The following is a 17,622-nucleotide window of genomic DNA, read 5'->3' as shown; positions in this document are numbered from 1 at the left end:
GGGGACATTTAGTTGTCCATTTCTTTCACTAGTGCCCAGGATTGGTGGGGGCACAACAAGTTGCCCATTTTTGTCACTTCTACTCTGGTATTTAACCATAGCTTTTGTAAAAATTATAGTATTGTATTGACACTGTCTCTTCATGAGATTTGTGATTACTTTCCTCAGCGAGGCCCGTGGTCTTGGTCATCTTTTTTGTTCTTCCCTACTGATTCTACCCCATTCTCTACAGCAGCAGGTCAGAAAAGAATGTCCACGTTTCTCACTCAAGCTGCTGATTTCTTACTCCAAGTTGACTTGGTCTTCTGCTTTCTTGAAGAGAGGCCATATAATATGAATCCCCTCATGTTTTCATCCCTACTTTCTCTATATTTCTGTAATTTTACCCTCCTGCAGCTGTTTTCGGGTATCAGAGAAGGAACTGCTTTTCCTTTCTATGGCAGACCTCTCCAGTTGTGCTTTTGGTCATTTTCCTTTCTCACATTCTTCTGGTCCTTATTCAATCAGTGATCCCCATCCCCACTCACCTACCAGCATTGGCATTTTTATTTATTCGTTTAACACATACTTTGAGTGCCTGCTGGTTTTCTGTGCACTGTAGTAGAAGACAGTCTGGATGGTATAATGGTCAATAAAACAAAAATAGTCCTTGCACTTATGGAACTTACAGTCTAACAGGTGAAAGTAACTTTAATCAGAGAGTCACAAAATGAAACATAAAAGCAATAAAAGGACAGTGAAGGGAAACTATGAGACCATGTGGTGAGAAGTGGATGAATTAGGTTTTAAGGGGAGCTGGGTGGGTGGGAGGATTCGTTTGAGGCATTAGAAACAGCATGTGCAAAAGCCTACTGTGGCCAGAAATGTTTCATCATGGCTGCAGCTTAGGATGCAAGGTTGAAAGCAGAAAAAGCTAGACCTGAACAAGTGGACAGGATTGAGGAGGTCCTTGGCTGGCATGTTAAGGAGGTGAATTTTATCCTGAAGGTAGTAAGGAGCCATCAAAGTATTTAAAGCAAGGGGATGACATGATCATATTGGTTGTTTCAAAAGCTCCTTCTAGAAGCTCTGAAAGACTGGGAAAAGCCTACTGAAAGAAATAAGACCAGAAGGGGCTGTTGCAATAATTCAAGCCAAAAATAATAAGGAGCTAGGAATTGGTGACTAAATCCATGTGAAGGAAAAGAAATCTGACTTTCTAATTGAAACATCTCAGTGTTTAAGAATGTAGGAAGGACTTCAATTTGAGACATGTAAAGTTCATAGCACCTGCAACAAACAATTGCAGATACCTTGCAGACATCTATGAGGCTCAAGAGAGATTTGCTGAAAACTCATATTTGCAAGATAGTTTTGATTAAAATTTATGAATCCAAGTATGTTTTCAGAAAAATTGCTATATTTAAACTTGCTTTGCTGAAAACTAACCATTGCTAAGTTGTTACATTCTGAAGAAAACTTGATATCTGAATCCACGGGAATAGAGGAGTGTCAAGAATGAAAATGACAAAGGGTAGAAGACAGGGCCTTAAGGAATGCCATTTTTTTTTAGAGTGAATTGAAGGGAATGAACTTGGGAAGGATATTTCTGTGTAACAGCCACTGCCTGGTATATAGCCTTCTGGTCTCTGCTGATAACAGTATCCATTCTCCCATTCTTCAGTCTTCATTGCACCTTTTACCTGCCTCCTGAAGATACTTTCCTAAAATAGAAAACAAATCATGTGACTTACCAGTGCATAAATCTTAGTTGGCTCCATATTTGTCTATAAAGTCCAAATCTCGTAAGTTTTTATCTAGGTCTTACCCCTCAAAGGTTAAATAGATGTTCTCACCTATTTTGCCTTATCTTCCAAAACACCCTCCTAATTATGCTGCCCCACAGATAAGTATTTGTTATTATTTTTAATTGGCGCAATTAGTATCCAAAACTACAAACCGTGATCAGGATGGTCTTCACTTTTTGGAGATGGAATCTCGCTCTGTCTCACAGGTTGGAGTGCCGTGGCACAATCTTGACTCACTGCAACCTCCGCCTCCTGGGTTCAAGCAATTCTCCTACCTCAGCCTCCCGAGTAACTGGGATTACAGGTGCCCGCCACCACACCCGGCTAATTTTTGCATTTTTAGTAGAGACCAGGGTTTCACTATGTTGGCCAGGCTGGTCTTGGACTCCTGACCTTGTGATCTGCCTGCCTTGGCCTCCCAAAGTGCTGGGATTACAGGTGTGAGCCACCACACCCGGCAGTCTTCACTTTTTGTTACAGTATGCTTCTAGAAACTGCATCTTAATACAGAAGAATTTTTTCCCTTAAGGAAGAGCATTATAATTGGAGGATTTAACATCAAGTAAACCAGATACATTATCAGTAATTCTGAAATCAGGCCGGGCCCAGTGGCTCATGCCCCTAATTCTAGCACTTTGGGAAGCTGGGGCAGGAGGATTGCTTGAGGCCAGGAGTTTAAGGCTAACCTGGACAATATAGTGAAACCTCATCTCTACTAAAAAATCAAAAAAATTAGACATGATGGCATACACCTGTAGTCCCAGCTACTCAAGAGACTGAGGCCACAGGTTGGCCTGAGCCCACGGGTTGGCCTGAGCCCAGGAGGTCAAGGCCATAGTGAGCTATGATCATGCCACTGCACTCCAGCCTGAGTGACAGAGCGAGATCCTGTCTCAAATTAGAAAGTAAGTGAATAAACAAATATATACATACATACATTCTAAAGTCAAAGAAAACTTCAAACTTATGTGAATATTTAAAATCCTAAAATTGTGCTCCTGGAAACAGAGTTGTAGCAATAAAAGAAACCTTTCTAGTCTTGTTTAGAGCTTGTATACTCCAGTAGTTTGTAAACTGTCATTTACAGAGCCGTATTCCTCAGGGATCTGGGGGCATAGGGTTGGGAAGCAGGGGGTGCCAGGCCATGCAAACCTAGTTTCGCCCAGAGTAATTCTTCTTTCACATATTTATACATGCACCTTTTGAATAAAATTGTATTGAAAATAGTTTTGCCATTAAATCAGTTTGAAAAACACTAGTATAACCTTCAGACTACTTCTATAACCTTGGTAACTCTGGGCCTCCAATTCCTGGTCTGTAAAATAAGAGAATGGTGCTATGATGCTTATGTTTTTATTTTGAACCCTCACCTACTTTCAAGTGAAAAAAAAAAAAGACCCCAAGAGAGGCTAAGCGGTTTACCCAGGCCACACAGAGTTAATGACAGAACCAAGACAAGAATTGAACCACCAACTTTAGTTGTTTTTCCTCTCTCGCATCCTTTTTTTAAAAACTCCTACAAAGTAGATATAAACAAACTATGAAATTATATGGAAAAGGTATATCTATCATGAGGTATATAAGCCGCATGTAAAAATAGAACTATACTGTATCATAAATTTGCCTTATTTAAATCTCGTGTGCTAGATGTAACATACATTAATTGAACATTAACCTAATTTTATATTCATTCTTCAAGTTTATAAAAATATTTGGGGGAATTGTTTGCATAGCCCCTTTCTCTTTTGCAAAGCTATCTATGAGTTGTTTTCTTCCTTATAAATTTCCACATAATCAGTGGAAGCATTTAATCATTCCATTAATCATTTATTTTATGTTAACTATCATTGCATTTAAATTTAAAAGCATCACTAACAAGTTGTGAGGGTTTGGAAAGCACAAGTCTCTAGATTCTGGTCCTTTCACTCGTCACTTTTGCTTTGCTCGTTTTTCCTCGCTTCATCCCCTCCTCTCTATATCAGTGATATCCATGAAGAGGAAACAAAGTCATAAAACAACTTTCTAACAAGTGTGTGTGGAAAGAAGGGCAGTCATGTTCTTTGGCCTTGTCGATGGTGGGGGGTATTTGCGGGCTGATTGAACACCAGCCTTGGGGGCTTTTTTGTTTAAAGGTAAAATAAAACAAAACAGCTCACAGAGACACCTCCTTCTTCCCCCTGCTTCTGCCTCCATGAGTAACTACCTATATGACGTGCTGCTGCTGAGACCAAGGAATGAGTGAGTAAAGGTGTTTAGAAGTCAAATATTGGTCCTAGTTAAGTAAGTGTCCTTTTCAAGTAAGTGGTAAACTTTGTAATGTGGACCCCCTTTTAACTTAGGAGTCATATAATTTGAACACAGGCTAAGCTGCCTCTGCATCATTAAAAAGGATTTGGGTATGCCAGTGATAGGAATACACAGTAGAAAAGATGGCAGGGACCATGTTTAACATACCTAAGAGAAACTTTCTGAGGATATCACAGCATCCATTTCACATGAACAGACTTAGCAGAATTGGCAAGACCTGCACATGGCAACATATTATTCATTTTTCAGGATAACAAAAAATAATTAAAAGTAACACTGCCTTAACACTGGTATATAGTTCAGTATGACTTCTCTCCCCTCAACCTCTGGAATAGGTTCAGATTGATGAGAATTTCTGATTAGAGCCCTTAATGTTGAGTTTTTTGAAAAGTTTTATCAAGTTTCATATATACCTATATTGATGGTAAGTTGCTGGTCTTGCCATGGGCAAAGAGAGAAAAATGATACTGTGACCTTGTAAAGAATAGCTGGACATGGAGGCGCACACCTGTAATCCCAGCAACTCAGAAGGCTGAGGCGGGAGGATTGCTTGAGCCCAGGAGTTCAAGGCTGCAGTGAGCTACGATCATGCCACTGTACACTGTACATGCCACTGTACAGCCTGAGCAGCAAAGCATGACCCAATCTCTTAAAAAAAAGAAAAGAATAAAACATTTCACATTTAATTTGATTGCTGTGTTTAGAATTTATTTCACAAGTCTGGAAAGAAACAGGATAATTTCTGTTATGATGGTGCTTTCTGAGGTTTTGATGATTTTCTTTGCTTATTGCTCTATTGGATGAGGGCAGTCTGAATTAGTAGTTGAATCTGAAATTTCCCGTGTGTATGTACTTTTTTCCCAAACACGTTTTAACTGAGTCAGAGCAATTCCACTGGTGGAGAAAAATTAAGATGCCATGGGTTCTTTTGTTGTTCTACCAAATGGGTCACCTGTTGCAACACTCACCTTTCACCACAAAGTCTCCTTGCTCTTTAATTCTTGTTTTTATTATGCTTGACTTAAAGCTCTACAGCTAGCAGTAATAATCATATAATTATGGTCCAGAAAAGCATAATATCCTCTTGAAATCTGTAAGAAAAGTAATGCTTGTTTAAAGATAGTGCCAAATCTTGCTGAAGAATGATCTTGCAGAAATCTGATTGTGAAGAAGGAAATCTAAAAAGGCCAAACAGGCTTCAGTAGAGATAACACCAGGAAAGCAGTTACTCAAACAAGACTGAAAGAGAAGGTTGTATTCCTTTTCTTTCATTTCATTTTGTTTTTATGTTTTCTGGATTACTGAAATAATTAGGAACATATGGTATATCTGTTTCATTTGTATATTATTGAACTTCAACATAGTAACAATTTGTATTTTCTTTGTGAGTGTTAAACGAATCCTTTCCATAATGTGATTATCTCTAAAAAAAATTGCAATTCATTTTATAGCAACATTAGGTTGATTTATAGATTATATATCATATCAAACTCAATTTCCCACAGTATACTTTAATATGAAGTTAATGTTTCAGATTCTAAAGGAAGTATCCAATGCTCAGGGTATAATTTGGTACCCTTGAAAGTGCTTATTGTTTTTCTCACGAAGGTGCCATTAATAAAACAAGATATACTGAACACATTTTGTAGATTTAAAGAGCTTTGAAATTCAAACTCTTGCATACAGATCAATGCGTATTACTATGAAAATATACTATAAAGAATATGAAGGAAAGATGCAGGCTAAAAGATATATTTAGAGCTTAAGTAATATACCACATTGTATTGGGAGATTAATTTAAACTGATTCACAACTGATTTTTTTTTTTTTTTTTTTTTTTTTTTTTTTTTGGTCACATACCTGAAAGCTGACTTTACTTATAAAGAGTGTTTAAACTCTCTGGAGAACTACTTCCTTGGTTTTTCATGGGAGCAAATATATTGTCCTGATAGACAATATATGTTCAGGACAGGCATAGATATTCCTGTTCAGAACAGGCATATTCTCTCCCCATTCAGGAAGTTGGTGGGTTTTCAGCATGTGAATATTGACTGTGTTGTCTTTTCTCATTTTTTACTTACTACTTGTTTTTCCTCTTCTTCCACAGCAATCAATCAATAAGAACAAGTCCCAGGACTTCAGACTAGGCTCAGAATCTATGACACAGTAAGCAACTTCTTCAAAATAATTTGCAGTGATAAATGGTTGGGGTTTTCTTTTAAGGATAATTTCTCCATTTCTTATTTTTATAACATTATCAAACTATAAGTTAAATTTCAGATAGTTGCTTTTAAAGGAGTTTAGCTTGCTTACGATTTTTTTTTCTTTTTTTTTTTTTTGGAGACAGAGTCTTGCTGTGTCACCCAGGCTGGAGTGCCGTGGCACAATCTCAGCTCACTGCAAACTCCACCTCCTGGGCTCAAGCAATTCTCCTGCCTCAGCCTCCCAAGTAGCTGGGATTACAGGCACACACCTCCGCACCCAGCTAATTTTTGTATTTTTAGTAGAGACGGTTTCACCATGTTGGCCAGGCTGGTCTTGAACTCCTGACCTCAGGTGATACACCTGCCTCGGCCTCCCAAAGTACTGGAATTACAGGCATGAGCCACCGTGCCCGGCTGTTTAAACGATGAATATTTTAATAGTTGGACTCTGAGAATGTGTATTATTACAAAGTTATAAGAAATCCTATTAAACTAGTATCACACAAAACTTTAGAGGACCTATTTTGTCATTTATTTTTATTTGAGTACTATTTTGAAATAACATTAACTGAAAACAAGTGAATGATGTGTTAAAAGTAAAATTATGAATGCTTTTTTGAAGCATTAAGAAAAAAGCTAATAAGCAGAACATTGTCATTATATATTTTCTATAAATGCCTAATGTATTCGGGTAATTTATTTTGAAGTATTTATTTTAAAAGAACTCTGGAAAGTTTTTATATTTTTAATTAGTACTTGCTGTGTCACTTAATGTACCCATCAAAAGTCACTCTTTTGCCTCAAAAAAAAATTTTACATCAAAACATTCCCAAAATATTTCTCAATTTTTATCATTTTCAGTTATCTTTTGGACCTAACATTATGTCCAAACTTTATATTCAAATTACATTACTAACAAAATATAACGGAAGTGTGACAGCATTGAACAGCTTAGCTATCATACCCTCCCATCCCATCACCACCACCCCCACGTACATTGCTGGGTGCTAGCTTACTCACACATGCACACAGACAATCCCTGCTGAGCTTCCTTGGGGAAAATATTTGTTCAAGTTAACCCTGCTATATGCTTTGGCAATTTGAAGAATAATATGTCTCTTCCAGTACAAAAATTCTGATTCAGATGACAGTTATTTACAGGAATTGTCTAATAAAATCATGCAGCATTTAACAAGACAGTATTTCATTGTACAGATGAAAGACAAATGTAATTTTTAAGAGTCACAGAATCATGATCTAGAAGATACCTTAGAAATTCTTTCTATAATCTCTCCAGGTTTTATAGTTTCTTGTTTTACTGTTATCAGTCAGATATGTTTTTAGTTCCAGTCTCTGGACATTTAAAATTTTACATAATAGTAGATAAACAGTCACTGACCCTAAGGAGCGTATACTCAACAACAAAATACACTAGAAACAATAAGCACAGACTGTTTCAACAACCAAAAAAAAATGACCATGTTTAACACATCATGGGAACAGTGCTCTTGGTGTCTTTGAACATATTTCATAAAAATTTTTAGAACTTTTTACTTAATATTACGCAAATGAAAAAATGTCTCCTACATACTCCTCACTCGGTCTACATTTCATACCAGTTTTCACGAGATACAGAGATCCATGTCATGCCCTCCAGATTAAAGTTCAATAAAACCTCACAAACATCTCAGCTTCTAAAGGATGTCAGTATAGCTCAGCTTCTCTTTTTGAAGATGCTTCTGAAAATAAAAATTTTCATGAGAAGTTCAGATATGTCTAAATGCCCAAGTTCATCTAAAGCTTTTGGACTTTCCCTACTTACAATTTCTTAGAAGTAAGGATGAATTAAGATAGATTTCTCATGACTTGAAAACTGTAGGCGAGTTGATGGTGGAAACACTAGAGCCCAGCACGTACAAAGAAGTCATTTCTTTGATTTACCTAAATGAGTTTCTTGTACCCAAGTAAATGGACAGAGGCTAATTTTTTGTTTCTTTGCAGCCCTGCCTTTCAGTTTGTAACTTTTGCTTATTAGTTGGTTGACCAATATATGTAAATGAGCCACATAGACAGCCTCTTATTTCTTTCCACTTGAATTTCTTGTCTTGTTTTTTTGTTTTTTGTTTTTTTTGAGAAATGTCAGTCACTTCTGTGCAAGCAATTTATACACATTTTAGTAAAGTTACATTCTCTTTTTTAAGGTATCTAGAAGAAACTTCTACTGGTTAATTTAACAAAAGTATTTTCCTGAAAATCTTAAACTTCTACATTTTGTACTGCATGCTCTGTGATGTTCTTCATATATTATCTGCTGCCTAAGTCAGAGTTGATAATGAGGCTGCTATAAATATGCTGTCATCCTTAACAAGTAGTATTAATGTTCCATAGTTAACTAATATAGCCTGTATTGAATTTGTTGGGTTTTTTTTAACATAGCAACCTTTATTTCATTAACAGCTTTGTTCAGAGAGAGGTTAATTCATATAGTTAATCATATTAAAGTCTTTTACTTATAAACCCTGAAATCTGAACTAAATGAATGAAATCTCTTCTTAATATGGTGCGGCTATAAATGTCAATTCCAAGCATCCTGTCACTCCACTGTATATTTTTTTCCATCTTTATAATAACCATTCCAGGCTCTTTCATTTCTCTTTATGAGGAGGTAGTTTATAGTCCACATTTTTTTTTCTAAAATAATCCTGCTACTTGCCACTTTTCTTCTAAATTTTTACTTTTATTATCCGTTTTCTGCCTTTTTTTAACCCTCATCCTACCCCCAATTTCTAAAATTAAAGGCATTTATTGTCATGTGTGTGACCTCACAGTGTGCCCAGCAGTGAGCTAGATGCATTGAGAGATATTAAAGAAGCATTACAGGTCAGATGAGGAAATAGAAATAACAAGCATTTAGAAGGCAACCAATTATATAATTAGGTGCAAAATGATGTGATGCAAAGTGTAATTACAGAAGAGAGCTGAATGAGAAGGCAGGAGGAATATGCATAGCTAGAGAAGGCCTCTAGATAAAGGTAAGGCTTGAGTTTTTGTCTGCCTCGTGGGAGGGCATTTGGATGTGATGTGGGAAAGAACTAGTCTAAAGGAGCATACGGCTATGAAGAGAGGGGAGAGAGTGGGAGGAGACTGACTGATTAGTGTCTTGGAGTTGGGGAATTGCAGTGGGAGAAAAAAACAGGATAGAGATTGTGGCTCTAGAAGAATGCAATGTGAGTGTTTTGAGGGCATCTGATGATTGGAAGGTGGGACTAGGAGACATGTCTTGCTGTATTTGCCCAGCATTTTACATGAGCTTGAGCAAACATTATTTGTCTGTATCAAGAATTTGGTCTTGTCCTAGACCTCGATGCTACTGCCATAAAGAGGAAGGGTTAGGATTAGCCTTTCAAGGTATCAGTAGTTCATTTGTGAGCATCAGTCCAATTGGGAAAATGTGATCATCTGCTCTCTCTTCTAGGTGCTATACTAGGTACTGAAATGCAGTGATGAATGATATGATACACAACTTGTACATTGTGGAAGTGCCCAGTGTGGCAAGGAAGACAGACACGTAATAGTCATTTGCTAAATATAGATTTGCTGAGCACCTACAGTGTCACACACAGTGTTCTAGGCACTGAGGTTACAGCAGTAAACAGATAAAAAATCCCTGCTATAAGGAGCTAACATTTTATTTACCTATATGCAAAATAAGTAAAATGTCTAATTATACCAGATGTGTGCTACAGTATGGAGAAAAATAAAGCATGGGTAGGGGAAAGGAAAGGAGACATGAAGGTTGCAGTTGTAAATCGGAGCATGAGAGAAGGCCTGAGAAAAGTGGAAGGAGGCAGGGAATTGAGTAATGTGAGTATGTAGAAGACAAGTGCAGTGGGCCCTGAAGCAGAAGCATACCTGTTACCCTCAAAGAAAAGTAAGGAAATTAGGCTTTTTAGAGTAGAGTAAGCAAGTGGGAGAGATTGGATAAAATCAGAGACAGTAACAAGACCTTATATACTATTATAAGACTTCTGGCTTTTACACCAAGTGAAGTAGGAAGCCATTAAACACAGGAAGTGACCTAACAATTTAACAGAATCCCTCTGACATTTAAGATAAGAATAGACATTAATGGACAAGGGTTGGATCAGAGAGACCAGTTAAAATAATATTGAAATTATCCAGGTGAGACTTGGTGGTGGTGCCTCGGAAAAAAGTGGGAGCCATGAAGTTAGTGAAAAGAGGTCAGATTTTATGTATGCATATATATTTCTAACTTATAAAGAGATACACTTGATATAAAATAAATCGCGGCCAGGCGCGGTGGCTCACGCCTGTAATCCTAGCACTTTGGGAGGCCAAGGCAAACGGATCATCTGAGGTCAGGAGTTCGAGACCAGCCTGGCCAACATGGTGAAACTTTGTCTCTACTAAAAATACAAAAAATTAGCCAGACATGGTGGCAGGCGCCTAGAATCCCAGCTCCTCAGGAGGCTGAGGCAGGAGAATCGCTTGAACCTGGGAGGTGGAGATTGCAGTGAGCCGAGATCGTGCCACTGCACTCCAGCCCGGGAGGCAGAGTGAGACTCCATCTCAAAAAAATAAAATGAAATAAAATAAAATAAAATAAACGGTTTAAGTTTCGACATGGGTAAATACCCATGAACCATCACCACAATTAAGGTAATGAGCATACCCATCTCTCCAAGACTTCTGATGCTCTTTTGTAATTTTGCCCTCCTACATCTTTCTTCCCTTCCCTGAGCCACATCCCCTGATAATCACTGATCTACTTTCTCTCACTGTCTAGAGTTTTAAATACCACAGTTTGTTTATTCATGTACCTTTGTTGATGGACCTTTGAATCATTTCCACTTTGCGGCTACTACAAATAAAGTTAATGTCAACATTTATGTACAAGTTTTTGTGGCTACTACAAATAAAGCTAATATCAACATTTATATACAAGTCTTTGTATGAACATAGGGGGTTTTTTTGTTTGTTTAACATCATATCACTGAAAGAGGCATTGAAGAAGGTTATGCTTTCATTTTTCTTGGGTGACATCTTGGAGTAGAATGGCTGGATTATATAGTTGGTTTATGCTTAACTTTTTAAGAAACTGCCAAATTGTTTTCCATACGATTGTACCTTTTTACAGTCCTACCAACATGTATGAGTTCTGCTTCCTCACCAATACGTAATATGGTCAGTCCTTCTAATTTAGCCATTCCAATACATGTAGAGATATATCACTGTGGTTTGATTTTGCATATCCCCAACAACTAATGATGTTAAGCATCCTTTGATGTGCTTACCTTCCATGCATACATCTTCCTTGGTGAAATTTCTGTTCAAATCTTTTGCTCATTTGTAATAGGTTATTTGTTTTATTAAATTTTAAGAGTCATTTATATATTCTAAATATGTTCTTTATCAACTATGTGATTTTCAAATATTTTTCCTAATCTGTGTTTTGCCTTTTTATTCTTTTAGCAGTGACGTTTGAAGAGCAAACTGTTTTTTACTTTGTTGAAGTTCCATTTACCAAATTTTTTCTTTTACAAATCATGCTTTAGTATAATATCTAAGAAACCTCTGCCAACCCAAAGCCACTAAAGTTTTCTCTTATATTTTCTTGTAGAAGTTTTATAATTTTTTATTTAAGACTATGAACTGTTTTCAGTTAGTTTGTATGTGTGACGTGATGTGAGTTTTGGATCAGAGTTTATTTATTTTCTTTTTTTTCTTTTTCTTTTTTTTTTTTTTTTTTTTTTTTTGCATTTGGAGATCCTGTTGTTCTAGCATCATTTGTTGAAAAACAACTCTGTCTCAACTGAATGGCCTTTGCACTTTTGCTAAAATCAGCTCTTAATATATATGTGGGTCTGTTTATGGTCTATCTATTATTTTTCTATTTCTCTTTCGGTTTTTTTTTGGGGGGGGTTGTTTGTTTGTTTGTTTGTTTTGAGGCAGAGTCTCCCTTTGTCATCCAGGCTGGAGTGCAATGGTGTGATCTTGGCTCACTGCAACCTCTGCCTCCAGGGTTCAAGCAGTTCTCCTGCCTCAGCCACCCAAGTAGCGTACACCACTACACAAGCTAATGTTGGGTTTTTTGTTTTGTTTTGTTTTGAGATGAAGTCTTGCACTGTCACCCGGGCTGGAGTGCAATGGCACGATCTCGGCTCACTGCAACCTCCGCCTCCCGGGTTCACGTGATTCTCCTGCCCCAGCCTCCTGAGTAGCTGGGATTACAGGTGCACACCACCACACCCAGCTAATTTATTGTATTTTTAGTAGAGATGGGGTTTCACTATGTTGGCCAGGCTGGTCTCAAACTCCTGGCCTCAAGTGATCCACCCGCCTCAGCCTCCCCAAGTGCTGGGATTACAGGTGTGAGCCAAGGCACCCAGCCAATTATTTTTCTATTCCTCTGTCTTTATGCTACTACCACATTATTTTAATTACTGAGTAGTTTTGTAGTATGTCTTGAAATCAGGTAATATTAGTCCTCCAACTTTGTCCTTTTCAAAGTTGGTTTGGCTATTTAATATTTAGGGTTCTTTCCATTTCCACATGAATTTTAGAATTAGCTTATCAATTTCTATAGCATATTCCAATTGATATTGCATTTAATCCAAATACTAATTTGGGGAGAATTGACATTTTAACAATATTCAATCATCTGAGTCATTAACATGATATATCTTTGCATTTATTTACAACTTCTTTAATTTCTCTTGGTAACGATTTTTAGTTTTCAATGTGTAGGTCTTGGACATACAGTGTATAGGTCTTTGGTTGATTTATTCCTACATGTTTCATATGTAAATGGTATTGTTTTTAAGTTTCAATTTACAGGTATTTGTCGCTAGTTTATAGAAATACTACTGATTATTGTATGTTGATCTTGTTTTATGCCAACCTACTAAACTCACTTGTTAGTTGTAATAGCTTTTAGTGGATTCCACGAGATATTCTATGTAGACAGACAATCATGCAAATAAAAGACAGTTTTCTTTCTTCACAATCTGGGCGCCTTTTCTTTCTTTCTTTTTCTTTTTTTTTTTTTTTTTTGCCCTGTTAACACTGGGTAGAACCTCTAATACAATGTTGAATAAAACTAGTCAGAATAGACATTCTTGTCTTGTTCCTGATCATGTGGGAAATGAATAGGAGCATTTGATCTTTTACAATGAAGTATGATGTTATTCTAGGTTTTTTATAAATGCCCTTTATTAGGTAGTTTCCCTTTCCTAAGAGTTTTTGTCAGGAATAGATGTTTGATTTCTCAAACATGTTTTTGCATTAGTTAAGTAATCTATGGTTTTTGTTTTTAAATTTCTTAATATGGTGAGTTACACTGATATTCAAATGTTAAACCAACTTCGCGTTCCTCGGATAAAACCTACTTAGTGGTGTGTTATCCTTTTTATAAAGGATAGCGCTTGTTGAATTTGATGTGCTAAAATTTCCTTTAGAACTTCTTGCATTTTGTTCATAAGAAATATGGGTCTGTAATTTTTTTGTAACATCTTAAGCTGATTTTGATGAGGAGATAATGCTGGCTTCATGGAACAAGTTGGGAAGTATTCCCACCTCTTCAATTTTCTAGAATAGTTTTTGTAGATTTAGTATTACTTCCTCCTTGTGTAATTTCTATTTCTTTATTCATATTCTCTATTTCATGAGACATTGCTCATACATTAGTTCTTTATACATGTTTCCTTTAGTTCTTTGAACACATTTTTAATTACGGATTTTAAGTCTTTGTCTAGTAAGGCCAGTGTCTGGGCTTCCTTGGGAACAGTTCTGTTCATTGCTAGTGGGAATAAACACTGTTCCGGGCCTCAAGTGATTTTCCCAGATGTGTGCACTCATCAGTTCACTGCTGGATACTTGAGGGGGACCTTTTGCAGATCTTCATCGTCTGTGGCTCAGTATCTTGAAAATTGTTGTTTCATGTGTTTTGTTCAGGTTTGTTGTTGTTGTTTTGTTGTTGTTGTTTTAGACAAGAGGTAAATGTGGTTCCTCCTACTCTATCGGGGCTACAAGCAAAGGTCTAGATGTACTATGTATTTTCAAGGTAGCTTTTTGATAGATTGTATATAGATTGTGAGAGATAAAAGAAGAAAGAGGATCACTACAGTCTGATCTTCCTAGAGTGGGCTTTAGTGGTCAGAGAAAGCCAAAGATGAAGACAGAATTTAAGACCATATAGACAAGACAGAGTAAACAAGAAGAATAGGGCCTAGAAGTCAGGAGCTAAGGCACAAAAGTATGGCAGTGCCTGGGATACCCTCAAACCAGCAAGTATCCATGAGGTCTTTTGTGTGTGTGTGTGTGTGTGTGTGTGTGTGTGTGTGTGTGTGTGTGTGTAATTAGCTGCCCAGATATTTACATATTTCACCTAAAAGAAATACAGATTTCTGACTTCTTGAAAATAATCCAGAGTTCTGGACCACAGCTCTACATTCTTTGATGACATCCATCAATGAGCTGAGATAGACTGCCTCCTTTAGATGAGTCATCCATTCTCCAGTTTGCCACAGTCCATTGTATCGTTGTCTCTGCTGTATTATCTTTGGCTTGCTTCCCTTATTCACCTTATCAGTCTAGAATATAGATTCCTTGGAAATAAGGCCAAAAGGGTACACTTCAGAAAGATTAAAATTGTGTGCTATCAGTGCTTTTTTTCAGAACTTAACCTTTCCTTTGTTCTTTTATCATTCTATCTAAATTTACTGTCCTTTCTTCTTTGTAATTTCTGACCTTTTCATTCTCAGTCATCTGACTTCATTTCACTTACTTACACATTTCTTCATTAGTCTGTTCAGGGTGCCACAGAGAATACCACAGACTTCATTGCTTAAACTACAGAAACTTATTTTCACACAGTTCTGGGGGCTAGAAGTCCCAAGATCAAGGTGCCAGCAGGATTGGTTTCCCGTGAGGCCTCTCTTCCTGGCTTGGAGGTGGCTGCCTTCTCGTTGTGTCCTCACATGGCCTCTTCTCTGTGCAAAAAGAGCACGCTCTGGTTTCATCTTTCCGTCTTCTAAGGACTCTAGTCTTATTAGATTAGAACCCCACTCTTCTGACCCCATTTAACCTTACTTATCTCCCTAGAAGCCCCTGTCTCCAAATGCAGTTACATTAGGAGTTCAGGTGTCAACATGTGAATTTTGGGGAAATATCATTTGGTTCACAAGAATCTCTTTTCAGTCCTATTTAATACCTGATTTTGAAATTCTTGTATCTTTTTCAAGCTCCTCTGTGGTGTTTCTCACCATTCCTAGACAACTTAGAAGATACTCTGTTCCATTCTTCAGTTTTCCTTTTTTTTCATTGTTTTTGTGTTTTCTTTCTCCTAATATAAAGTGCATTACTACACACTCATCCACAAAACATTTGTTTTATATTTTGCTATTGCCATTGAATCATTTGGAAAGCTACATTGTTCATTCCACAGATCAGGATGTTACAGCTTTCTTATATATAAATTTCCTTCATTTCTTTTCTTGTCATGAATGAATGTCCTATACTTTTGTGTGTGTGTGTGTGTGTGTGTGTGTGTGTGTGTGTGTGTTTGTGTGTGTTTCCACCTAAGTTGATAGAACTTTCTGATTTTTCCCAGGCATCTAAAATTTTTCTGAGACAGATTAAATTTATTTTATTCTGTAAGTCCACAGATAATAGTTTAAGATTTTGAAATTTATTTTATTCTTGTCCCTTTATCATGGCTAAGAAGGAGCCCAACCAGCCAAAGGTTTGTCTGTTTACGTTATTTTAAGCAATTCCTTGTCTCTCACCCCCGTGTATACTCATTAGTTCTGCCGGATGTTTTTCTCTGTCATATCCTCACATTTATCCCCATTTTTGTTTCCACTGCCACGGCCCTAGATCAAAGCCTCATCTGAGCTTTTAGCTCAGCTCTCTTTTACTGGCTCCTTGTTTCTGATCTTTCCCTCCTATAGTTCTGAAATGAGAAAAGAACAGAGCCATGAGGACCAAGGACACATAATGGATACACGGATGAGGAAGAACAAGCAAGCAGGCAGAAAAGTCACTCTAATAGAGGTAAGGGGAAAACCAGTAGAAAGTTGCGCTATGTTGTCAACAGGAAAAGATTTAGGAAAGCATGGTCAGCAAGGACAAATACCCGAGAGAGGCAAGTAAAATAAGGACTGACAAGTCCCATTTGGGATCTGTAACCGGGAGGCCATTTGCGACCTTGGAGAAGATAGTTTTGATGGAGAAACCTGGAAGCATAAATCAGATTGTCTCCAGCCCAAAGGGAAAAAGACTGTAAGAATAGTCTTATTCTCTTTAGAAGCTGGAATTTAAAGGAAAGAAAAAGCTAGGCAGTAACTAGTGGAAAACACAGGGTATAGACAAGATCTTTATAAAGAGTGGAATGACAAGAATATTTACAAACTGAGAGGAAAGAGCCACTTGAGAAGGAGCCATCTGCGGTGTCGGAGCAGAGTGATAGTCCCTGGGGGCCTAAGGAACTCCAGAGGATTACAGCTCAAGAGTGGGCCACTTTTTCCACCGAGATACGCCAGTGGGAAAATGTGTTTGGATGGTAGGGGTTGGGGTATAGGAAAGGCCTGCCAGAAGGCCTTTTCTCTATTAAGTAGAAGTGAAGTTTCTGTTGAAAGTGAAATGTTACAAAGCTGTTCATGTCCACGTTTATAAATTTGTCATTTTATAGGAACTAGAGTCAAAATTTTCATATTTTTATTTTTCCATTGTAGAAAACTAAAATCTAATTGTACAGAAGCATATAGATGAATAGTTATGTAATCATGGGCTAAGGAATTATTTTTAACCTTGATACCAGAATTGGAAAACATTATAAAACAGATTTTTAAATAATGGAAACTTTAAAATTATGCAGGTCAAAAAGAAAAAAAGTCATAGAATTTTTAAATGAACAATAACCTGGGATGGAAGAGATTTACCCATGGAAGAGTAATACTCTTTTTTTTTGTTGTTTTTTTTTTTTGAGACGTCTTGCTCTGTCACCCAGCCTAGAATGCAGTGGTGCAATCTCAGCTCACTGCAATCTCCACCTCCCGGGTTCAAGTGATTCTCCTGCCTCAGCCTCCCGAGTAGCTGGGACTACAGGCACGTGTCACCACACCCAGCTAATTTTTGTATTTTAATAGAGTCAGGGTTTTGCCATGTTTCCCAGGCTGGTCTTGAACTCCTGACCTCAAGCCATCCACCTGCCTCAGCCTCCCAAAGTGCTGGGATTACAGGTGTGAGCCACCGCACCTGGCCAGGAGTAATACCCTTAACAAATAAAAAGCTCTAAGAGGAGC

General features: G+C 37.4%; 1 protein-coding gene across 26 annotated transcripts in view; it reads left to right on the top strand.

Moving 5' to 3' along the window:
* The window catches only part of AHI1 (Abelson helper integration site 1), a 217,531-nt gene that overhangs the window by 188,708 nt on the left and 11,201 nt on the right, over positions 1 to 17,622 (top strand). For 10 of the 26 annotated variants that reach the window (XM_054686930.2, XM_054686928.2, XM_054686933.2 and 7 more), the window contains 3 exons: positions 6,202 to 6,260; positions 16,041 to 16,061; positions 16,270 to 16,372. In XM_054686930.2, coding sequence (XP_054542905.1) covers positions 6,202 to 6,260; positions 16,041 to 16,061; positions 16,270 to 16,372 — 183 coding nt within the window. Of the gene's footprint in view, positions 1 to 3,919; positions 4,026 to 6,201; positions 6,261 to 16,040; positions 16,062 to 16,269; positions 16,373 to 17,622 lie in introns of those variants that run through there. The other 16 variants (XR_010157779.1, XR_010157782.1, XM_054686934.2 and 13 more) reach the window with 5 other exon arrangements.

Source organism: Pan troglodytes, chromosome 5, assembly GCF_028858775.2.
Source record: "Pan troglodytes isolate AG18354 chromosome 5, NHGRI_mPanTro3-v2.0_pri, whole genome shotgun sequence".
Lineage (NCBI taxonomy): Eukaryota > Metazoa > Chordata > Mammalia > Primates > Hominidae > Pan > Pan troglodytes.
Note: the sequence above shows the minus strand (reverse complement) of the source record. Positions and strands in the feature narration are given on the sequence as shown.